At 38.7% G+C, this 25718-nt stretch overlaps 1 protein-coding gene across 1 annotated transcript in view; it reads left to right on the top strand.

Annotated features, from left to right (window-relative positions):
• The first annotated feature begins 16320 nt into the window (after positions 1 to 16320).
• The window catches only part of SUSD1 (sushi domain containing 1), a 327082-nt gene continuing 317684 nt past the window's right edge, over positions 16321 to 25718 (top strand). Inside the window, exon 1 of the mRNA XM_027839015.1 lies at positions 16321 to 16561. Within this exon, the coding sequence (XP_027694816.1) occupies positions 16408 to 16561 (154 nt within the window). The 5' untranslated portion in view covers positions 16321 to 16407. The remainder of the gene's footprint in view (positions 16562 to 25718) is intronic.

Below are 25718 nucleotides of genomic sequence, written 5' to 3'. Positions count from 1 at the left end.
ATAGTAAAGTTTTCTAGAAGTTCCTGTTTGTGGACATTGGACTGATTGCTACTATTAAGCCCTGGAACACTGTAGAATCTCCTCAATGAAATACATAATAATTTTTTTTAAAAGTTCAGGCAAACAATCCATGCCAAAAGTCAAGTGGATGATGAATACTTATTGCCTGAACTTCAATTTCATAGACAACCCATTGACTCATATCTTGGACAAATTGCTATAGATAAAAACAAAAAGGATAATCTTTTAAATATGTTGCCATTCCTTTTTACTAATATTTAATATGTTTGCGTTAATAGTTACTGGAGATATTTATTTATAGTTTTCTTTCTCCACTTTATCTTCCCCTGGTTTGTGTATCAGGACCATATTTACCTCATGGAAAGAACTGAAGAAGTTACCTTCTTTTTCTATATTTTTGTACTGTCTCTCTCACTCTCTGTCTCTGTCTCTGTCTCTGTGTACATATATATATATTTATATATACATATGAACATTAAAGTTAATCATTCTTTGAATGTTTGTAGGGTTAACTTGTAAATCTACCAGGGTCTGAGTTCTTTTTTTTTCTTTTGGAAGTTCATTTATGGCTTATACAATTTCTTTTTTTTTTTTGAGATTGGAATATTTAAATGAACTACTTCTTTATAAATTTGAATATTTTATGTTCTTGTAAATTTTCATTTTATTTATCAATTTTGTTGGTATATCATTGGGCAAAATAGTTTTAAATAATTTCTTCTACCCATTGTGAATTCTCCTTTTTTCATCTTTGAGTTTATTAAGTTGATTTTCCTTATTTGATCAAATATGCTTGTTAGTTTTTCTAAAAAACAGATTGTGGTTTTAGTAATTCAATTTTTTGTTTCAAATTTTCTCTTCTTTGATTTTCAGAATTTCTATTTTAATGTTTAGTTTTGATTTTACTATTTGTTGCTTTTCTAATTTTTAAGTTGCATGTCCACTTGTATTTATTATGGAATTATTCTCTTCTGAGTTTATCCCTTGGGTTTCTCTTAACCCAAAGTACTTTTTATTGTATTGGGAATTTTCTTCCCTTTATTCATGTCTTTAGCTCCATTTCTATGAGGGAGACTTTATTCTAGTGCCAGGACCTGCCGCTTCTCTCATTTTAGATGGGTTGACTAGGCCCTAGTCCTGTCCCTGATGCAGTTTGGGGTTGTCACTGCTTCTCCCCTAATGGAGTTAATGTGGTACAGTGGGGAAAAAATCCTGGATTTAAAGTCAAAGGACCAGGATTTAAATCTTGTTTCTGCTGTTCATGATATGGGATCTTGGACAAGTCACTTAAGTTTCCCAGTCCTCAGTTTCTTTATTTGTTAAATGAATGTTTGGATTGGATAACTCTGAGGTTCCTTCCAACTCTAAAATCTGTGATCCTATGAGTTCTGGATGGGGTAGCTGATTACTGGGTTCTCTGGCTTCTTGCATAACCCTGGCTTGAAACAGGTTGCTAAATTTGGATCTGGGTTTGGGGCTGGACCCAGACCAAAGATTAGATCTTGCTCTCTTCCTCAATTTCTGGCTTCTGCTTTGATCTGGTGGCTCAACGTGGACAGTGATGTTGGCCACATCTCCTTCTCATTCACCAACTAGAAATCAGTTTTGTCAAAAGGATGACAGATGAGGAGGTAGAGCTCTGCTGGCTAGGGATGAGAGTATGGGGATGAGGTAGCAGGAAGAAAGGATTTCACTTTAGCAGACAGCTATCCTTAATTACAGGGTTTGGGGAGCTGGAGGTAGGAATTTGTTACCATAGATGGAGAGCATCCAGTTGGAAGACTTGTAGACTAATCAATCTTAAGGTTCTAATTAGAATTCTGGAGTGAAGGTGTTTTTGCCCTCTTAGTAGACTGGAGCCAGGAACTGGAAAGCCAATGGTAATGAAATCTCGCAGTAAAAGAGACATGAGTAACTGTCATGTCCATGGTATATATGTAATCCCAGGCATTAAAAAAAAAGTTTATGTATAGTATTATACAGTAACATGGAATAATGTTTACTGAAGTACTCTATTACGAAGTAAAGTACCTGTTTTAATGAATAGGGAAGAATAATTTGCAATTAGCATATTCATGTGATACATGGAAATAGCTTTTGCTAAAGTACGAGAAATTCTGGGAAGGATTTTATTTTCTTAAGCAAACACTATACCTGTTGTTTATAGTATTACTTTGCATATCAAACCTACTTCTCATAATATAAAATTAAATGTCACCCTTGCCTATGTCTCATCTGTCACAGATTCCATATTAATAGGGTCCTAATTAATGTGGTTTTTCTCTATAGTAATTAACTCAGATCTATGAGATTCAGGGTTTCTTAAATAATCCAAACCCTTGTTATTAGTATCCTTTTATACTCGACACTGGAGACATGAGGGCAGGCAAGGAGGTACCTGCCTATGTCAAAGGAAAGGAATAATCTATTTTCAGATTGATCCCTATTGAGTTTTATTGTCATCAACCAGATACCACCATGCTCAAGTTGCCAAGCATTTGAGGGCAAGATTATACTGGCAAATTAAGTACAGTGGAGCCTTTTAATTAATAATAATAATAATAATGACTAGTCCTATTACTTTGAATTATTATTTTACCTCTTTAGGCATCCATCTGCTTTCTCATTTGTAAAAGGAGGGGGTTGAACTATTTAAGGATTTTTATGACTCTAAATCTATGATCCAGCTCTCACATTCCCTGGTTCTAGGGACCCCTGTAACTTGGGATGGGCAGAGGGCAGGTATATAAAGTTACCACCAGGGCATATGATGCCAGTAGCTAGGACAAGTGGTAGTGGTAGTAGGTTAATAAAGATAAAATCTATTTTTATAATTTTGTGTGAAATGTTAAGAGCACTGGATTTGAAATCTGAGGACTTTGCCTGGGTTTGAATTTTCTCTTCGCTATTTATTACAGATGTGACCTTGGGTAAGTCATCTGTAAAATGGCTGGGGTGGGGGGAATGTCACTAGCTCATCTACAATATACTTTTGAACTTTATCCCTGTGGTCCTAGGAACCGGGCCAAAAATAGGCCTGATCAGTTCTGGTCTCCACTTAAGAACTTCAGAAGGAACATGTTATAAAGAGCCAACTAACCACTTCTGAAGATAGAGTTTCATAATCTGTGCTCTGTCTATAGGGCGATGTTACAGACACTCTTGTGATACATGTGTTCCCTTCAGAGCTTTGATGGGTAAGCCATTTTCACAGAGTTGTGCCTGGCATTTGTAAACTGTGCTGATGAGCAGGTTACCATGATGTGGAAAAAAAAAAGGAATTTAATTTTCAAAATTGCCCCCATGTGTACTTAGAGTATATTCATAAACCTCTCTCAAAGACAATTAAAAGGCCGTGTCTTCTGGTCTGGCTAATGCAGGGTCCATTTCTATAACCTTCTTTGGCATTGATACAAAGCTTCTTATTCTCATATCAGTGTTTAAACCAATTAACACAACTCTGTGAACCAGGCAGGGAAATGTGTTGTCCTGTTTTATAGGCTACAGAAGGATAAGAAGGCCTGGAGACAGTTATCCAGGGAGATAGTCACCAAGGGAGACATCATCTCAGAGCAGATGTGCTTGGGAGTCAGTAGGAAAACAAACAATTCATCATGGACTGGCATTGTAGTATTAAGGACAGATGACAAGACTGGAGAGGCCTGATTTCATGTGCCTGTGTGTACCAAGACAACCCGGCCTTGCCAGATAGGAACACAGTGGCAATACCAAATTGAAAGCTGTCATGGATATCTATCATTAGAATTACACATCTGGAGAATTGTCAGGGATGGAGCATCTGAGAGTATTCTGTGGTACCAGCTAAACAGGTCTGGGGGCCAGGTACTGTGGTTCTGGGGCCAACTGTCCACTAGTGTGTTTGGTGAAGGAGCAAGATAAGAGAGTTCTCTGGAGCAAAGAGAACTTAGTCACTGGTCAATAAAGGCTACCAAGTGCATGTCCTATAACAGAGTAGAGCAGTCACTCTGTTCTAAGAAATCAAAGGGGTCTGAGGACAGAGACACAGTCAGAGTTGAGGGCCAAAGCAATAAGTGTATGAACCTGGGAATTAGGAGGCAGTTGTTGGGGAGGCACAGTCTATACTGTCCAAAAAAATTTATGGGATTTGTTGTAATGAGCTATTGCTGTGGGAGGCACCAGCTCACCTGGGCATCCTTCTGAATGGCAGATGACTGAATCTTAACATATGTCCTGGACCAAAGCACATCAGAAGACTTTGAATCCATCAATGAAGTCAACACATCTGTTTGGGATGCTGGAAGTCTGAGTTTGTATTTAATTCAGCATCAAATCTCAGGCCACTAAGGAGATCAATAATAATAAAAAGAAAGGTCCCATATATACTAAAATATTTATAGCAGCACTTTTTTTTTTCATCATAGCAGAGAATTGGAAACGAAATAGGTATCCATCAAATAGGGAACTGCTAAACAAGTTGTGGTACATGAATCAGATAGAATATTATGGCTCTGTAAAAATAATGAACATGACAAATTCAGAGATGCATGGGAAAACATATATGCATTGATGCAAAGTAGAGTAAGCAGAACCACGAAAACAGTATACACAATGACGGTGAGGTAAATGGAAAAGAACCATAGGAGCAAAATAATCAAAACTGAATACTATGAAATCATAACCAAGGTTGGCCCCAAAGAAGAGATGTGAGTGTACCTGCCTCCTGTCTTTGCAGAGGTAGGGGACTATGGTTATGGAATACTGAATATATAATGCTAGACTTTTAAATTTTACTGAATTGCCTCTCCCTTCCCCTCCTTCTTTGTTATAGGGAGGGAAAGAAAGCTTAGGAAATGTAGGTTATGTAAAAATAAAAATAAAAAAAAAGTACGAGGAAAGAGAGATCAATTAAACTGGAGAACAAAGAAAAGTTGGCCTTGAAGGAAGAAAAAGATTTCAACATGTTAAAGCCGTGGAGAGAATATTACTTTTCTATTGTTAGAGCTTAGCGCAGTGCTTTGCACAAAGTAAGCACTTAATAAATGGTTTTTCAGTAGTTAATTAATTGTAGAATCTTAGAGAGGCAGATTGCAGATCAGTGCTAGGGGGAAGACCTCAAACCTGTCAACTTGAGCTGTCCAAAAGTGGGAACTTTTGTATCTAAGGGTGAGGGCTTTGAAATAAAGGGCTTTGGGATATAGTATTATATTTTTCCCTCTGTGTATTTGGAAGGACCCAGTTTCTAATTCTGCCATCATTCAGTTTTGTATATTTTGATGGATCTATGATTTCATCAATGTCGTTACTCCTGCCAATGATTCAGCTGTCAATCCATTCATGCTTTGTTTATCCTGTGTGACTCTCTTATCTGTCCCTTTACAAATACTCTGCAAGAGGTCTGCCTCTTGGGAGCTGGGGATGGGGGAGGGGTTTCTTATAGATCTCTTAACATTTTGTGGACACTAATGTGCCATACAGAGAGCCCCCTGGCTATATTTCAATCTTGCTTTATGACTGGCCCATAGTTTATTTTTTTTCCTTCCTAACCATATAGTTCTCTGATGATAACCTCTACATTATCACTTCTGTGCAGTATGTAATGTACTTGAGGCCTGATTCTCCTTCTCCCCCTGCACCTTTCCCCCATACCTTTCTGTCACTCTTTGGGTTCACTCAACTTTAATACTTTGGAGACCATGGTATTCCATGACTCATAACTATACCACTATACCACTGGAAGAATATTGTTTAAAAGATGGGCCTTTCTTATGAGGAAAAGCTTGGGGTCATGAAAGGCACTGTATAGTCTCCTAAATGTTATCCAGTCCTGTCTCCTCATCCTGTTCTGGGCCCAACTCATTGTCCATTTACCACGTTCTCTGTAAGATACTTTTATATCTACCATTGTATGTATATGTGCCAATAGAATCTAAGGTTTGTCCAACCAACTGCATGTCATAATCTGTACCGTATACATTTCTTATCCACTTATTATTTCCTATGTTAATAACTAGGTGAATCTCTTTTGAAAGATTATAGATCACATTTAGGATGCTTTGCAATATTCCAGGGCTTGATTCAATTAGTCCAATGTTGTGTGGAAGGAAAGAAGGAAATGAATATTTATTAAGCTCCTATTATATGCCTGCACTGTGCTAAGTGCTTTCCAAATATTTCCTTTGATTCTCACAACAGCCCTGGAAAGTAAGCTATCATTATCCTCATTTTACAATGGAGAAACTTGAGGTAGACTTGCTAATTGACTTGCCCAGGGTCATACAGCTATTAAATATATAAGGTCAAATTTGAACTTGGGTCTTCCTAACTCCAGGCTCAGTACTCTATTTGCTATACCACCTAGCTTGATATTTTCAAGCAGGAGCATCTGAAGGACCTTGTTATCAATAGTCTCTTTTCCTTTTGAGCTCTAAGATGGACATCCTCCACAACAACAACAAACAATTTTCTGGAGTGCCCAGCTTTCTGGATTATGCCTCTCTTTTTTGTTTATTATTATTATTATTTTTTGTTGAGGCGATTGGGGTTAAGTGACTTGCCCAGGGTCACATAGCTAGTAAGTGTCAGGTGTCTGAGGCCAGATTTGAACTTAGGTCCTCCTGACTCCAAGGCCGGAACTCTATCCACTGTGCCACCTAGCTGCCCCAGATTATGCCTTTCTTAAAAGATCACCTTTTTGGGGGGCATCTAGGTGGCGCAGTGCATAGAGCACCGGCCCTGGATTCAGGAGGACCTGAGTTCAAATCTGGCCTCAGCCACATAACACTTACTAGCTGTGTGACCCTGGGCAAGTCACTTAATCCCCATTGCCAAAAAAAAGAAAATCACCATTTGATTGGAATCAAATGCTTTTTATAATCAACAAACAGCATACTTCAGTGGTAGTAGACTTACAGTCTCTACACAGTCAATTTTTTGACTGTCAAGATATATACTGTAGTATATATACTGTGTACAATACATGCCTGTTCCTTTCTTGAACCTTCATCAAGCATATCTTTGATGTATGTGTACATTGTTCTCATGCCAAATATACATTTGCCTAAAAGAATTTTTTTTTTTACAGAGAACTCACACAGGGCAAACACTCTCATGGAGGCCAGAAGAAGCGATACAAGGATACTCTCGAGGTCTCTCTGAAGAACCCGGGAATTGATTGTGAGACGTGGGAGACAATGACACAAGGCTGCCCAGTATGGTGTGTCCAAATCAAAGAAGGTGCTGTGCTCTGTGAGCACAGCAGAATTGCAGTAGCTCAAAGGAAATGTGAAATGCATGAATTTAGAGATATTTCCACTCCAAATGTTCATATAGACTATTTGTGCCTGACCTGTGATAGAGCTTTCTGAGCTTGTATTTTTCTGATCAACCACAGTTGGACACATGGTACTTTGACCACACCATAGTGATATCATTTTGGCCATCTTGGAGAATGAAGGATACCAACCAACCAACCAAGATTATTTTCATAAAAGTGACTTAGAATGATAGGAACACAGAGTTGGAAGGGAATTAGAATCCATTTAATCCAATCCCCTGAGTATCTCTAACATCACCAAGAAAATGGCCATTTACCCTATACTTGAACCCCAGTGATAAGGGACATGTATATAGATAGAAAGGGAAGGCATCAAGGGGGAGCTCTGGTCATTGGCTGGAGAAGGAGAGAGACAGAGACAGAGAAAGAGAGAGATAGAGAGACAGAGACACAGAGAGAGGAAACAGCCCTAGGAAAGGCATAGAAAAGTCATTAGACAAGGCTTGGTTTGACGAAATCATCCTATTTTCTGCAAGGGACATTTCTTGACTCCTCCTCTCAACCACAGTTGCTAGTGCCTTCCTTTGGATATTACCTCCATTTTATGTATATATCTTACATGTGCAGTTGTTTGCATATTGTCTCCCCTTTTAAAATGTGAGCTTCTTGAGGGAGGAGATTGTTTTTATTGTTCTTGTTTGTCTTTTGTGCTCAAAGATGACCAAAATGACTTTACTATGTTGTGGTCCAAGTACAGTGTGTCCGGCTGTGGCTGACCAGGCCAACATGAGCTCAGAAGCCTCTACAACAGGTCAGGCACAAATTTTTAGTCTGTATGATCATTTGGAAGGGAGATTTCTCTAAATTTGTGCAACTCTTTTTTTTTTTTTTTTTTTTGCGCTACCGCAGTTCTGCTTTGCTCATAAAGCACAGAGCCTTCTTTGTTGTGGGTACACCACATTGGACATTCCTGTGCCAGTGTCTCCCATGTCTCACAATCGATTCCAAAGTTCTTTAGAGAGACCTTGAGAGTGTCCTTGTATTGCTTCTTCTGACCACCATGTGAGTTTCTGCCTTTGTATGAGTTATCTGTAAGGGATTATTTTTACAGAGATGAGGTTATTGCAAGGGAATCGAAAATACACATTACATACCAAACACTGTCATTCTGATCTTTATTTAGCTTCAACAAAATAGGCAGTGTGATTCAGTACCATAATAAATAAGAAAACATATCTTCTGTAGACTGAACAAATAATATGTCATATCCTTATTACTCTTTTTCAAATATATGGATATGCTGTTGTACAAATAAAATACAAATTGATTTAAACATGCTACTGAATTCATGGTAACTTTTTGTATACTGATAGTACAGCTATTATCATGTGGGGATCCATTAACTTTTTTTCTCAAAAGAGAGTCTGAGGTTGAGAACCATTGGCCTACCTAGTCTAAGGAAATGTCACAAAGACGCCAGCTGCAGCCACAAACCAAACAGTTGACATGCATGCACGATGTGGAAAGAGCAGCTGGTGCAGGCATTGACCATGTCAGCCACACCATTCCTGCCATGCATGGATAATAATCATAGGTCCTTTCATAATTGCAGAGAAAACACATACATAAGAAAGCCTAGAGAACCCAACTGAGTGACCCTGGAAACCTTCTTCCCTCTGCACCTTAGTTTCCTCACTTTTAAAATAAAATTTTATTGATCTCTAAGGTCTCTTCTAGCTCTAACATTTTAAACTGAAGTCAAGAGTGGGTTGTGCAACTCAGACTAGATCAGTGCTTCTCCTGACATTGTGTTCTGGTGCTTTGACCATTCCTAGCCTACTGGCCGTAAGGATCTTATCAGAGACCTGGGCTTTGAAGCCTGCCTTTGCTCTATATTCTTTTTGTAGATTTGTCCATGATTTTGGATGCATCTTTTACTTTGGTTTCTCTACCTGCTAAATGGTGGAGAAGGGATAGATTGTTCACAGTGGTTAAGTTTATCTGAGTTTTCCTTGTAGATAGATGTGCAATGGAGGCTTTTGTCTCACCTCCAGATTACCTACCATGGAGACAGATCATTGTTGATGTTGTTGTTGTTGTTTGTCCTTTTTTCTTGAAGGGGACTGATGACATCAGGAGGGTGATGTCTTGACTAGCAACTGAATTAAATATAAGTGAGACAAAGTCATCAGCCTCACTCTGTCCTCCAGAGTCATTGGAGTCCTGTTGTAAGACATAGGTCAGGATGACTGGAGATGGCCCCAGATGCAGTGGAGAGACTTTGACCTTTTGAAGCTAAGGTCTTTCCCAGGTCTCAGTTTGTCTGAGGCAACACCCATTCAGTGATTTAAAGCTAGGTAAGAAATGAGGCAAAAGATGACTTGTTTGCCTACTCAAAAAAAAAAAAATTCAATCTGGGAGGGAAAGACCCTTCTGGAAGAAGATACACTGAGTTTCCTTACCATGTGGTTGAGAGAAACTTCTTTCAATTGACTGTGAAGCCAGAAAAGACTTCATCTTCAAAAATTTCAGCCTGGAACACTCTCCCTTCTTGTTGCATCCAGAGAGATAGCAGTTCACCCCTAAGGAAGGTGCCATGAACTGAACCAGTGAGGAGGAAAAGACTACCTTCACCTGCTCTCCTTTGTGCCCTATGGCTCCAAGAAATGGATTTGGGGTGTTGGTCTTCTGTTTCATTTTTCCTCATTCTTAGGCACAAGGGGTGGAATCTTCACTGAATTTATAGTCCAGTCACAGTCATCTTAGAGCCTTATTGTAGCCTGGGTGTTGCAACCATCCAGGTCATCAGGAAAGCCCTAAGAAGCCAGGGTGATTGGGACTCGAGGTCAAAGGAGTTTTGGACTTGGAACTTGGGACTGCGCTATATAAGAAGTGAGCTAAACTATGAACCTAAATCCCCTTCCCGTCTTCAGAGTATAATGTGGTACAGCAGAGAGGGTTATATGTTTATGTATTTTTCCTTATTATACTTTTGAAGTAAATATTCCTTGTAAAAATTAATGTGACTGGTAAGCTGTTAAATGGAACTGAGGTATAGGGGACCCCCTATAGTTGGGGGACCACCATCTGTAGGGGCTGGAGTCAATGGCAAAGAGCTCAGACATGCCTCAATCCCCTTAACTAGAACCCGGGAAAGGTGTGAAATGTAACATCTAGGCAAGTGGGGGTCAGGGTAGTCATGGTTACATATGTAGTGTTTTATTATTTTTGTTTTTTTAGACTGGGTCTTCCTATTCAACGAGGCTGAAAGTACAGTAGCCCCTCCCAGGATGAGCCTTCTATCGATTGGCAGAGAAACTTTGACCCGCTCCATTTCCAACCTGGGTTGGTTCACTCCTCCTTAGAGAACCTAGTAGCCTCTTAATCCTGGAAACTCACTATATTGTTGCCCAACCTAGCGTGGCCACCTGATCTGCTTTAGGCCTATAATGCCCCAGAACTCTTGAGCTCAAGTAAGTCCACCAACCTCATACTCCCAGGTAGCAAGGATTGCAAGGGGTACCATACCTGGCTTAATACTGTTTTAACCAAGAGGATTTCATAGTGAAGAGAGTTGTTGTTGTTCAGTTGTTTCAATAATGTCTTACTCTTTGTGATCCCTTTTGGGGTTTTCTTGGCAAAGATACTGGCGTGGTTTGCTGTTTCCTTCTGTAGCTCTTTTTACAGATGAGGAAACTGAAGCAAACAAGATTAAGTGACTGTGGGACTTGCCCACAGTCACATGGTTATTAAGTGTTTGAGGACAAATTTGAACTCAAGAACATGAGCTTCCTTCCTTCAGGCCCTGCACTCTATCCACTGAGCCACCTGGCTGCCTCATTCATCTAGCTGCCCCATGGAATCAGAAAGATCTGACTTCAAATCCTGCTTAAGAAACTTTTTAGCCAGCAGCTAGGTGGCACAGTGGATACAGCACTGGCCCTGGAGTCAGGAGGACCTGAGTTCAAATCTGGACTTAGATACTTACTAGCTGTGTGACCCTGGGCAAGTCACTTTACCCTGTTTGCCTCAGTTTCTTCATCTGTAAAATGAACTGGAGAAGGAAATGGCAAACCACTCCAGTATCTCTGCCAAGAAAACCTCAAAGAGGGGTCATGAATAGTTGGACACAACTGAAAAATGACTGAACAACATGATACTCACTTAATGAGATGGCAGAGTAAAAGCAGTGACTTGCTTGAGCTCTCCCCCAAACCTCTCCAAATACCTGTAAAAATGGCTCTAAACAAATTCTGAAGCAGCAGAACCCACAAAAAGACAGAGTGAAACAAATTTCCAGCCCAAGACAACCTGGATAGTTGATTGGAAAGGTACATCAGTGCTGGGTGGGGAGAGGAGTGCAGTTGGGTGTGGACATGCAGGTAAGCCAGGCCTCAGTGAAACTGGAGCAGGCTTCAGAGGACTGAATCATGGGCAGCTGTGGTGGTTTCCAGACTTCTCAACCCATGAACGACAAAGACAACTTAGGAGGTCAGTAGGAAAAGTCTGTGTCTGCAGTGAGAGAGAAGCACGGGGTCCCAGCCCCATTCCCCTAATGCAGCCCCGGGGCAGTGGCTGCCTCTGGAGCTTCTGGCTCACACAGTAAGGGGGAATCGAGTGGCTGATCAGAGGGGGATTGCAGGGATCTCTTTGCTAGCGCAGGATTCTCTTGCTTTGCCCCTGCTTGGATCTGGGTCACAGTTCTGGGTGTTGGTCCAGGGGCAAGGAGGAGCCCTGGAGTGGTGGAGCTTGTAGTGGCTGTGGAGAGACAATCCTTCTCACAGTTCCAAGACAGAAAAAAGTGCTTGTGGTCACTCATAGACTAGAGCCCACGCCAGGAAAGGAGTAAACACCTCACCCTTGATCATACCACCTTGGAAGAACTGAAAATTTTCAGGTCCCTAGAAGTATCTCTGAAAACAACTGCACAAAACCCCTGAAGCTTGGGACAGTACATTCTCCACACTGGAAGCAGACTCCTACCTTAACAAAGAGTTTATAACTCAAGTAATTGGCTGGGATCATGAGCAAGCAATGCAAAAAGAATCAGACCATAGAATCTTACTTTGGTAATAAAGAAGATCAAAACATACAACCAGAAGAAGACAACAAAGTCAAAGCTCCTACATCCAAAGCTTCCAAGAAAAATATGAATTGGTCCCAGGCCATGGAAGAGCTCAAAAAGGATTTTGAGAAGCAAGTAAGAGAAGTAGAGGAAAAACTGAGAGTGATGCAAGAAAATCATGAAAAACAAGTCAACAGCTTGATAAAGGAGACCCAAAAAAATACTGAAGAAAATAATACCTTAAAAAATAGCCTAACCCAAATGGCAAAAGAGCCAATGAGGAGAAGAATGCCTTAAAAAGCAAAATTGGCCAAATGGAAAACAAAGTCCAAAAGCTTACTGGAAAAAATACTTCCTTAAAAATTAGAATGGAGCAATTGGAAGCTAGTGACTTTAAGAGAACTCAAGACACTGTAAAACAAATCCAAAAGAATGAAAAAATAGAAAACAGTGTGAAATATCTCATTGGAAAAACAACTGACCTGGAAAATAGATCCAGGAGAGAGAATTTAAAAATTATTGGACTATCTGAAAGCCATGACCAAAAAAAAGAGCCTAGACATCATCTTTCAAGAAATTATCAAGGAAAACTGCCCTGATATTTTAGAACCAGAGGGCAAAATAGAAATGGAAAAAATCCATCGTTCACCTCCTAGAAGAGATCCCCAAAGGAAAACTCCTAGAAATATTGTAGCCAAATTCCAAGTTCCCAGGTCAAGGAGAAAATATTGCAAGCAGCCAGAAAGAAACAATTCAAGTATTGTGGAAACCCAATCAAGATAACACAAGATTTAGCAGCTTCTACATTAAAGGACTGCAAGGCATGGAATATAATATTCCGGAGGGCAAAGGAGATAGGATTACAACCAAGAATCACCTACCCTGCAAAACTGAGCATAATCCTTTAGGGGGAAAAATGGACATTTAGTGAAATAGAGGACTTTCAAGCATTCTTGATGAAAAGACCAGAGCTGAATAGAAAATCTGACTTTCAGATACAAGACTCAAGAGAAACATGAAGAGGTAAACAGGAAAGAGAAGTCATAAGAGACTTATTAAGGTTGAACTGTTTACTTTCTGCATGGAAAGATGATATTTGTAACTCATGAGTCCTTTGTCAGTATTAGAGTAGTTGGAAGGAAAAATTATATGTATGTATATAGATAGCTAGACAGATAGAGGGCATAGGGTGAGTTGAAGATGAAGGGGTGATATCTGGAGAATAAAATTAAGGGGTGAGAGAGGATTATACTGGGAGAAGGAGAAAGGGAGAGGTAGAATGGGGTAAATTATCTCACATAAAACAGACAAGAAAAGGCTTACACAGTGGAAGGGAAATGGGGGAAGGTGAGAGGGAATGAGTGAATCTTATTCTCATCAGATTTGGCTTAAGGAGGCAATAACATACACACTCAATTGGGTATGGAAATCTGTCTTACCCTATAGAAAACAGGGGTGGAAGGGGACAAGACAGCAGGAGGACGATAGAGGGGAGGGCGGATTGGGGGAGGGGGTAATCAGAAGCAAACACTTCGAAGGAGGGACAGGGTCAAAAGAGAGAATAGAATAAATGGGGGGCAGGATAGGATGACGGGAAATATACTTAGTTTTTCACAGCATGACTAGTATGGAAGTGTTTTTCATGATTACATATGTATAACCTGTATCGAGTTGCTTGCCTTCTCAATGAGGGTGGGTGGGGGGAGGGAAGAAGGGAGAAAATTTGGAACCCAAAATTTTAAAAAGTTAAAAAAAATTGTTTTCACATGCAACTGGGAAATAAGATATACAGGAAATGGGGTATAGAAATCTATCCTGCCCTACAGGAAAATTGAAGGGGAAGGGGATAAGAGCAGGGGGGAGAGATAGAAGGGAGGGCGGATTAGGGATATTCAGAATGCATGCCATCTTGGGGTGGGGGGAGGGATGAGATGGGGAGAAAATTTGGAACTCAAAATCTTGTGGAAGTGAATGTTGAAAACCAAAAAGAAATAAATTAATTTAAAATAAAAAAATGGTACCCACTTAAACAGGAGTGTGGAAAAAGCTGTCTTGAAGTTGATAATCTTTGCTTGGAACACAGGCCTTTATTACAAAGGGTAAAAGTATCTTCAGAAAAATTGCTGAAATGTTTGTCTCTTTGGGTACCAGTTTTATTGAACCCTAAATTTTCCTTCCACATCATCAGCATCATGTAATATTTATTAAGTGCTCACAGGTGTTACGGTGGCTATGTGACCTCTGACCTACTTTCCAAATCCAATCTAAAATATACCCTGTTAAGAGTATGTCCAATAGACACCATCTACGATGTTTAAATCTCCATTATTTCCTCTATATTTTTCCCAGAGGCATGGTTAAAATGTCCAGGGTAGAATTGGAGATTTTCAGAATGGTTCTCATAAATACCTTTGCACATTTAGTAAATGTTACATATATTTATATATATGTGTGTATATATATATATATATATATATATACACACACATACACACATACATATACATATATATACACACACATATATCTATACACATATATGTATCTATACACACATATATATCTATATACACACATACATACATTACACACACACACACACACACACACACACACATACTGAAAAATTACGGAGAGCCCTTATTCTGGAAGGAGCTTGATATGGGGGAAAGAGCTTTGAGATGAAATCTAATTCAGCCTCTAATTTGTGTGCTACTTTGGGTAAATCACTTTATTTCTCTAAGCCTCAAGTTCTTCACTTACAAAAAATTAGAAAATAGCCCTCAGAATAATCTTCACCCTTCCTCTCCCCCACCCTCCTTGTTGTGATGATCAAATGAGATTGAGCTCTGGAACCATAAAATGTTCTATATCTGTGAGCTAAAGTGTGAATACTGCAGAAAAACCACATGCCATCCATCTCTTTGAGACTAGGGTTTTACTATTTGAATTTTTTTTTTTTTGGTAAGACATACTCATAGGATTATGGGATTTAAATTTGGGACAGACCTTGGATACCGTCTCTTCTAATGTTCCTCATTTTAAGGGATGGGAAAACTTAGGCCTGTGTACTTGTAGTGACTTCCTCAAGGTCACAGAGAGCTAACAAACCAAAACAAAACAACAAAAAAGCCTTATTTTCATTGCTCCTTGGTATTTACCACATCTTTATTTCTGAATTTCTTTTCCTCTTTCTCTCTTCCCACAGTGAACTAATCCTTATAATAAAAATTAAAAATTAAAGAAAATAAAAAGCAATTCAGAAAAAGTAACAGCTGTGTCTGACACTATACGCAACATTCCTCTCCTATTGTCTCCCAATAGGTGCCAAGGTGCAGAGTGAGTTTTATTTTCCCAACTAGTCTGTGAGGCCAAGCTTGACTATTATGCCATGGCAGCTATCATTTTTTAAATAAAATATAATGCAGCTTTTGTCTCTTTTTTTGGACACTGTTACAACATAGCAAGGAATGGTTCATTTTTAACCTTTTCTTGACAGCAATATATATATATTTTAAGCAGGAGGGCAAATTTAGCCCTTATCAGGGCCACCACTCATGCTGGCCTGGAACTGGACCAAGAGGAAGGAGGGGGCAGGGGGACGGTATGGTTATGAAAGAGGAAATGTCAGTTTCAGGGGGAAAAGGGAGACAAATGTATTATATGTGTACATACGTTAATGTATGAAAAAGGGGCTGCTTGCACATAAGAAAGGGGCAGGTGAGGGGCTAAGAAAGATGGATTAGGAAGGGGTTTGGCAACAGGAAGGCCCACAAATTATATTTTTTTTAATACAAAGTACCAAGGTGGGATTAGTTACCCAAAGAGTGGGTGAGGGGCGCACTTTCTTCCCCTCTTTTCTCCACCTACCCCGCCCTACATCTCACAACCCACACCCTCCTTAGTCCGGAAACTGCCACAGGCCTGGGCTACCCCTCCCCAGGGGGTGGAGGAGGGTTTATCAGACCGCTCAGGAGAAGCTCAGTCCCCAGTCCGGGCGAGATACATAAGGCCCTGCTTTCACCTCAAAGATACTCTGCTAACCTAGAACAAGGGGCCAGACGATATGGTCCGTGAGGGCAGGGACCCCTGGAGAGGCATCTGCAGTAACGGCCCCTTCCCCTTACTGCGGGGTCAGCAGGGCCGGCTTTTCCTCCTCCTCCTCCAGCTGCTGCTGGTGAAGCTGTTGCGCCCAGCCAGCCGCGCCCTGGGCGCCCCGGGTAAGTGAGTTGGCTTCCCCGCAGCTGGGCATCACTGAGGGTGGATCGAGACTAGGGCGGCTCCCGAGGGCCGGAGCCTGAGCTGTTTATAGAGCTTGCACCCCGGGGGAAAGACAGACACACCCATTTCCAGAGCTCACAGAGGTGTAAGCAATTGCACTCACCCAACCCTGTTGACCCAGGTACAGTTCCAAAGACCCCATTCCTCTGGAGGTGGAAGATTTTTTTTTAAATTTTTAATCATATTTTTTCTCTCTCTCTTTCCCTCTCCCTCTACCCCTTTACCCCCTCTTCCCTCCTCCTCTCCCTTTCCCTTCCCCCTCTCTCCACTCCCCCCCTTCTTTCTCTCTCTCCTTTTTCTCTCTTACAGTAACATTGCAAATATTCCCCAAGGTATATAACCTGATAAGCAAATAATAGAAACCAACTGGAAAAGAAGTACAGTTTGAAAGACCCTAGAATAATAACTGAAAACTATTTAACACTTTACAGTTGGCAAAATGCTTGACATGTTTTTTTCTTTTGAGTCTTACAACAACCCAGTGAAATTGATGCTATAGGAATTTTTACCTCCATTTGACAGATGAAGAAATTAAGGTTTAGAGAGGTTTAATAACTTGTGGTGGTCACACAGTTCAATGAAATAATTAAAAATTGAGGTTCATAAAGACATAGCCCCGTCTTTCAGGGTATATGATCTGGGGAGATAAGGTTAAGAAGGTTACATAAATAACATAAACAAAACAAAATAGGATGCAAGGGAAAGATTCCAAGTGCTATGAGAAATTTGAGGAGGCGGAGAGCACTTTCAGTTGGCATCAGAGTAGAGGTGGCAACTGGGTTGGGTCTTGAAGCAATGGTGGTATTTGGTATCATAGATTTAGAAATGGAAGGAATCTTTAGAAGTCATCTGGTCCAACCCATTCATTTTGCCAATTAGGCCCAACCAGATTAAGTGACACAGTCAAGGTTACACAGGTAATAAGTGACAAAGGCAGGACATAAGTCAGGTCTTCTGGTTCCCAAATTAGGGCTGTTTCCATTGTAGTACACTGCATCATTTCAACAGTTGTAGGTGGAGAGAAGAGGTATGAGGTGTGGCATGAGCAAAGACTGGGAAAAGGTAGGGTAAGAGGGGAAAGGAGGGCTGTGAGTTCTACATTTTGACTGAAATGTTGATTGCATGAAGGAGAAAGGTGGAAGAGAAACTTGGAAAAACAAGTTGGAGCCAGATTTTACAGGGCCTTGAATTTTAAAAAATTTACATATAGAAAAGAAGACATCATATGATTTATATGAACTGTATGACTTGAAACAACAAAACACCTAGAACATGGTGTATATATAACTGTGTGTGTATATCTATATCTATAATTATACATTTCTATATACATATATGTAATATACAGCATGTATATACAGTTATATATACTTCACTGTATATATGTGTGTATATGTATATATACACATATACACACATACACATATATCCATCTAAACTCCATAAACATCTCCATATCTTGGATAAATTAACCTTTCAAGATTTGTGACATGATACAAGACTATGCTGCAGCATTCCATCTCCATTTGGAAATTTCTGTAATTCTATATAGAATGTTTATAATATAATATATGAATTACATATAGTATATAAATATAATGAATATATTTATTTTTTATATTTATTCCATATATACATATGGAATAAATATATACACATACACATAGTGCCTGTCACATAGTAAGCACTTAGTAAAAGCATGTTGATTGTTGACTGACTTAACCAACATTTATTGAATGCTCACTATATATAAGGAATATGCTAGGGGCTATGGGAAGACAGAAAGTATAAGATGTGAGTACTTTCACATACTTGAGTTCCTTTGCTCATACTTTTCGATCCCCTGCACTCAGTCCCACCTGTCAAAATTTCCACTCTTCCTGCAAGACCTAGAGCAAATGCTACATCCTCTGTGAAGCCTTCCCTACTTTCCCTAGTCAGAAGTCATTGCTCCTACATCTGCTGTCATAGCACTTCATCTACACCGTTACTACTGTATATTCATTTTCTACCTTAATTTATAGCTATTTTATCGGCATTTGTTATCTCTCCTGCCAAATTTTAAGCTCCTTGAAATCAAGGACAATGTCTTATTTTTCTGTGTATCCTGCCTGCCCAGTGAGAACTAGCACAGGAAATGATTCAGATTTGTAAGCTGTTTCACAAAAACAATTTGTCAGTTTTTGTCCTCATTTTAAATTTTCTAACATATTTTCCTTTGTGCTTCTGGGGGAAAAATCCTGGCTCTCTGATGGCTTGAATGAGCTTTGCAACATTTGACTTCCCCACACCAACAGACATTGAAGTATCTCAGTCATTGAAACGTTCTTTTTAAATCCTGCAACTTCCTTAGCGTAGTATCCATTCTTTTTTTTCTTAATAGTAACTTATTTTTTCAATTACATGTAAAGATACTTTTCAGCATTTATTTTTGTAAAATTTAGAGTTCCAAATTTTTCTCCCCCCCTTCCTCTTCCCCAAAACAGCAAGCAATCTGATATAGGTTATACATGTACGATCATGTTAAACGTATTTCCACGTTAGTCATGTTATGAAAGAAGAATCAGAACAAAAGGAAAAAATCACGAGAAAGAAAAAACAAACAAAAAAAGTGGAAATAGTATGCTTCAATCTGCATTGAGACTCCATAGTTCTTTCTCTGGATATGTTTAGCTTTTTCCATCACAAGTCTTTTGGAATTGTCTTGGATCATTGTATTGCTGAGAAGAACTAAGTCTATCATAGTTAATCATGCACAATGTTGCAGTTGCTGTGGACGATGTTCTCCTGATTCTGCTCACTTCACTCAGCATCAGTTCATGCAAATCTTTCCAGGTTTTTCTGAAGTCCACCCGCTCATCATTTCTTATAGCAAAATAGTATTCCTTTACATTCATATACCACAACTTGTTCATCCATTCCTCAATTGATGGACATCCCTTCAATTTCTAATTCTTTGCCACCACAAAAAGAGCTACTATAAATATTTTGTACATGTGGGTCCTTTCCCCTTTTTTTATGATCTCTTTGGGATACAGACCTAGTAGTGGTATTACTGGATCAAAGGATATGCATGGTTTGGTTGCCTTCGGGCTTAGTTCCAAATTGTTTTCCAAAATGGTTGGATCAGTTCACAACTCCACATCAGTGTCCCAATCTTCCCACATCTTCACCAACATTTATCATTTTCCTTTTCCATCATATTAGCCAATCTGATAGGTGAGAGGTAGTAACTCAGAGTTGTTTTGATTTGCATTCTTCTAATCAATAGTGATTTAGAGCATTTTTTCATATTATTACAGATAGCTTTAATTTCTTCCTCTGAAAACTGCCTGTTCATATCCTTTGACCATTTATCAATTGGAGAATGACTTGTATTCCTATAAATTTGACTCAGTTCTCTGTGTATTTTAGAAATGAAGCTTTTATCAGAAAATACTGGCCGTAAAAATTGTTTCCCAGCTTTCCGCTTTCCTTCTAATCTTGGTTATTAACATCCGTTCTTAAAACCATGGCAAAAAAGAAGGAAGAAATATATGTCAATAGCATGAAATCCAGCACTCAGTACACAGAGAACTGATTAAATTTGGGGAATTAGTTCAATATTGTTTCATCTAGTCAAAGTCAGATGTTCTGAATCAGCCTATTGTTAGTAAAACCACGTGTGAATGAATATTGCTGTCTCAAAATAAAACCATATCAAAACTATTGCTTGTCCCAAGTGATTTGCTGACCACTGTAACAAGGAGAAGTTGGTAAAATTTCCTTGCTACTTTTTCCCCATACTAGGATATTTACATTTTAATAGGGGACTAAGCCTGAATCTAAAGAAATAACTCCTTTCTGTGGAATTTCAGACATCACTGATGAGGTCGGAAATGGGGTTTTTGGTTGTTGTTTTCTCCCTTAAGTAGAAGTGTCTTCTCTCTGCTCAAATAATGGCAGCAAGGTGTTTAAATGAAAGGAATATATTGGACAAAGAAAATCTGTGCTCTCATTTTAGCTTTGCCATTTATTAGCTATGTAATCTTGGCCTACTGAGTTAGTCAAGCACCTGTTATGTGCCAGGCATTGTGCTAAGCACTGGATATACAAAGAGATGATTTGCCAACAACTATTTATTTAAGCTTTCTGGACTTTAGCCACTTAATCTCTAAATTGAGGGGATTTGTTAAGTCATTTTTCAGTTGTGTCCAACTTTCTTTAACCCTCCTTGGTGTTTTCTTGGTAGAGATACTGGAGTGGTTTGCTGTTTCCCTCTCCACCTCATTTTATAGGTGAGGAAACTGAGGCAAAGAGGATTAAGTGACTTGCCCAGGGTCACACAGCTAGTAAATGTCTGAGTCTGGATTTGAACTCAGGAAGATGAGTCTTCGAAGTCCAGTGTTCGATTGATCCACTGTGCCACCTAGGTGCCCAAAATAAGAGGATTAGAGTCAATGATATCTAAAGGCCTTTCTAACTATAATACTTTTCTTCTGTTCAGTAATATCATGCAGGTAGATGTTTAATGCTGTCAGTTCTGTCTATGTGCCTGTTCCCAAAGACCCAACTGTGCTGGTATTGTGCATGCTTTTCCCAAAATAATGCTTTACTTTTTTGGTATGGTCTTTGCACAAACACTTGTCCTTTAGAACCAATTATTCAGTGCTTACCACGTCATTCTTCTAAAACAGGTAATATGGGTAAAGACAGCTGGTGTATACTCAGAAGTTGATAACATGGAAAGGAACTACTTTGGGGTTTGTAAACTCACTGACAGATCCTATGAGAGGAAGTCACTTTTTATGTAAAATGTATTAATAAAGGATGATGAGGAGTTGGTCTTGTTTGTTATGACCTTAAGCAAAGTATCCTGGGAAAGCAAAACAAAATCAAAACAAATTGGGGTCTTGCTCACAGTCTGTTTGTAGCCGTTGTTGAATTGATTGATTTTTTTTCTAGTTATTCATTAGTCAGACATTACAAGTGGACTTTCTATATTAATTACACATGAGAAGTTGAGACAATTAGTTGCTTGTCAGACAGATGTTTAGGTACTAGTTTACCATGAGCTTGATGAGTCAACATGAGTATGACACAGTTGTTATGAAAGTTAACTCGATTTTAGGCTAATATAAAAATAGCACCCAAATCGAGAGAAGTAATAAACTTGCTGTATTCGGTATTGGTGCCTTGTGTTAGTTCTGGACACTACTACCCCTCTCCTTTTATTTATGTTTATTGTTTAATTTTTTTTGTCAAGTGACAGGCATTTTTTAATTTATTTATTTTGTACATATATTTTATTGTTGATTTTAAAATTTACATATTATATAATAAAATACAATATATACCATATTTATATTTATTTGATTTTGTACATATATTTTGTTGTTTTTTATTTTTTTCTCAATTGATTGTGAAAATTTTTTTTAACATTTTTTTTAAACTTTAAGTTCCGAATTCTCTCTCACACTCCCTTCCCTCCCCCCTCCTTGAGAAGGCAAACAATTTGATATAGATTATCCATATGCAGTCATGCAAAACATTTCCACATTAGCTATGTTACAAAAGAAAATACAGACCAAAAAAAAAAAAACCTAAGAACAATAAAGAAAGTTTAAAAAAACTATGCTTCAATCTGCAGACTCCATCAGTTTTTTCTCTGGAGGTGGATAGCATTTTTTCATCATAAGTCCTTTGGATCCTGTAGTAAGTATATAAAAAAAAAATCTGCCCCTCTTGGTAAATCTCCCCATTAAGAAAAAAAAAAAGACAAACCCCAAAACCAAATCCATCAATATATAGCTTCATAGTTTGGCAAAACAAATCCCCACATTGGCCATGTCTGAAAAGGTATCACCTGTCTTTCAAAGTTCATCACCTCTCTTTCAGGAGGTGAGTGGCATGTTTATTCTTTTGAACTTGTGGTTTATTATTATGTTGATCAGAGTTCTAAGGTCTTTCAAAATTGTTTTTCTGTATAATGTTATGATATGAATTGGTTTCCTAGTTCTGCTCACTTTGCTCTTCATTATTTCATAGTGTTCCCAGTTCCCTCTGAAATTGTCCATTTCATAATTTCTTATGACATAATAATATTCTATTTGTTTATCCATTTCCCAATAGGAAGATATCCCTTTAGTTTCCAATTTTTGACTACCATAAAAAGAGTAGTTGTACATATTTTTGAACACATAGATTTTTTTCCTCCTTCTTTGATTTTGTTGGAGTATGGATCTAAAAATGGTATATCTGGGTCATAGGGTATGCACAATTTGATAACTTCCTTGGAATAATTCCAAATTGCCTTCCACAAAAGGCAGTTTACAGCTCCAGTAACAGAGTACCAACGTTTCTTTACTTCCACAGTCCCTCCAACATTTACCATTTTTGACGATCTGATAGATGTGAGGTGAAACCTCAAAGTTCCTTTAATTTATATTTTGTTGATTATTATTTATTTAGAAGATTTTTTTATGATTGTGAGAGCTTGGACTTCTTTCTTTGAAAACCGCTTGTTCATATCCTTTGATCATTTATCTATTGGTGAATAGATCTTAGTCTTATAAATCTGAATCATTTCCATATATATCTTGGAAATGAGACCTTTACCTGAAAAAACTTATTGCAAAGATTTTTTTTTGTGTTACCCATTTCTCTTATAATTTTCACTACATTGAATTTGTGCAAAACCTTTTAAATTTAATATAATCAAAATTTTCCATTTTATCTTGTGTGATCCTCTCAACCATTTGTTTAGTCATGAATGAACTTTTCTTCTCTCCATAGATCTGAAGGTAATTTTTTCCTTGCTTCATCTAATTTACTTATGATGTGAGATTTTATGTTTAAATCATGTATCCATTTGGAACTTATTTTGGTATATGGTGTGGCGTTGATCTAAACAATTTCTGCCAGACTTGCTGACCAGCAGTTTTTTTCAAATAATGACCTCCCCCCTTCCCCCAAGTAAATGGGGTCTTTGGGTTTATCGAACACTAGGCTACTGTCTTTGTTTACATCTGTATTTTGTGTGCATGATCTTTTGTACTGATCAACCTCTCTTTTATTTTTGTAACCAGTACCAAATCATTTTAATGATGACTGCTTTGTAAAACAGTTTGAGATCAAGTATGGATAGGTCCCTTTCCTTTCACTTTTTTTCATTATTACCTTTGAGATCCTTGACCTTTTCTTCTTCCACATGAATTTTGTTGTTTTAGTTAGTTCCATAAAATATTCTTTTGGGAGTTTGTTGAATCTTGTGAATTTGCCGAATAAGTAAATTAATTTAGGTAGTATTGTTATTATATTGGTAGATGCCACACTTTAGAGAATGGCAGTCAAGTTGTCAAAGGGTCTTAAAATCATGTATTCTGGGCCAGACTTAACTCAGGTTTCTCCAGTGATTCAGGCTCAGGATTGGAATGCACTGCAATACTCATAGACCATACGATGAAATAAAAACTACTTAAAATAAGGTTAAAAACGAAACAAGTCTTAGTTCTACTAAGAACTACTATGCTACTACGTTTTTACCTCCACTTTCTGACACTAGGTCAGAAAGGAATCTGTGCAGGGGAGTGGGAACTCCACTAAATCTTCATAGCACCAACTCCCCATAGGCTGAACTTTTTTACTTTGGCAATAAGGAAGACAAACCAGTTATTCAAACCTGAATCCCTTAGACCAGTCCAAACCCATAGATAATCTCCCTGCCTTCTTAAAAGGAAACCAACTCAGAATACATAAAAATTGCTCCTACCATATCTTTCCCCTTGGGCTAAGTGCCCCCCAAATTTCTAGGTGACCTTTCACCACTAAAATGGTCTTAAAACAGTTTTGATCTCAGGGCAAGTCTAGCCTAAGCAGCATTGGTGGAAGAGCTTAATGCAAATAATAAGAACACAAAACCATCAAAAAGTTCTTTAAAAAGTACAATGCACACTATGCGGATAGTATCAGAGGAAGTCTCTAATGGGTTTTCCAATGTAAAACCAAAACAAAATGAAACAAGGATGAATGGAACCAGTACCAGGAACATCAAGTCCACAACATCAGTGCTGATGCCTCTAGCATCATTGACAATTCCTTATATATATTATTAAAGGTCAGGGATATCTGTCACAAGATAATTAAAAGGCTATGAGCCACAGTCATGAAACATGCCCAAGAGCCTGAATTGAGCCCAAGACTCATTTCATACTGCTATCCACTTAGTGTTCCTTGTCCCATTTGCCAAAATCTTCCTTTTCCCAGGAGGCTCATAAGCAGAATTTTTGCCCCACAGGCCCTTACTGAGGAATGGACTTCTTCTTCTGTGGTGCCTAGGTGAAGACTCCCTCTCAGCTTTATTCAGGGACTTGGGATTTACACCAAGTCAGCTAAAGGATTCCCTTTCTTCCAGGTAAATTCACCTTTCCTATAATGAAGTAAAAATTGTTTTCTATTTTTTTCCCCCATAACGCGACTTGAGCAGCGATTAATCCAGTAATGGGGGATAATCTCTGGTCTGGGGGTCCTGGCAAGCCTTCCCTGTAGGCTGAGCTGTGAGTTGCATGGCTGGCATTTGAGGGACAGGACAGAGGTGTGGGACAGATGGGATTTTTTATTTATACTGATGCATAGGAGGTAACCGTGGATCTGTCCTGGAGAGTATTAGCCTGAACAATTCTCCTCTTTGGGATCAGAGCCAATGAAAGAATTTTGCTTATGCTTCTTATCAACTACATTTGTTTGTAGGGCACGTTTGTGTCCATCAGAGACATTTAAAGCCCTTTGCTGAATATGCTAGATATGCTGAAGGCATATCTACCCCAAACACTTTTCAGATTTTTTACTCGTTAGTCCCCCAGATTCTTTCTAGGAGCCAAGAAACTGCTATCCCAGAACCATCTCTTCTTATTTTGGTATTGATTTAATATAGACACAGCATCTAGGAGATAGGACACCTAGGCCTAATGATCAGGGGCGGGACAAGGAAGCTATTGTTTTAAAAGTCTGGGTCAATGTTCAACAGTGCCAGCAGCCTGAGGATGGTATGGGACATGGGAAACCCAGTAAATGTGATAGAAATGGGCCCAATCTTGGATGTACACAACAGTAAAATGG

This window comes from Vombatus ursinus, unplaced genomic scaffold (genome assembly GCF_900497805.2).
Source record: "Vombatus ursinus unplaced genomic scaffold, bare-nosed wombat genome assembly UNPS02014832.1, whole genome shotgun sequence".
Taxonomy (NCBI): domain Eukaryota; kingdom Metazoa; phylum Chordata; class Mammalia; order Diprotodontia; family Vombatidae; genus Vombatus; species Vombatus ursinus.
This window is presented reverse-complemented; position numbering and strand designations above follow the sequence as displayed.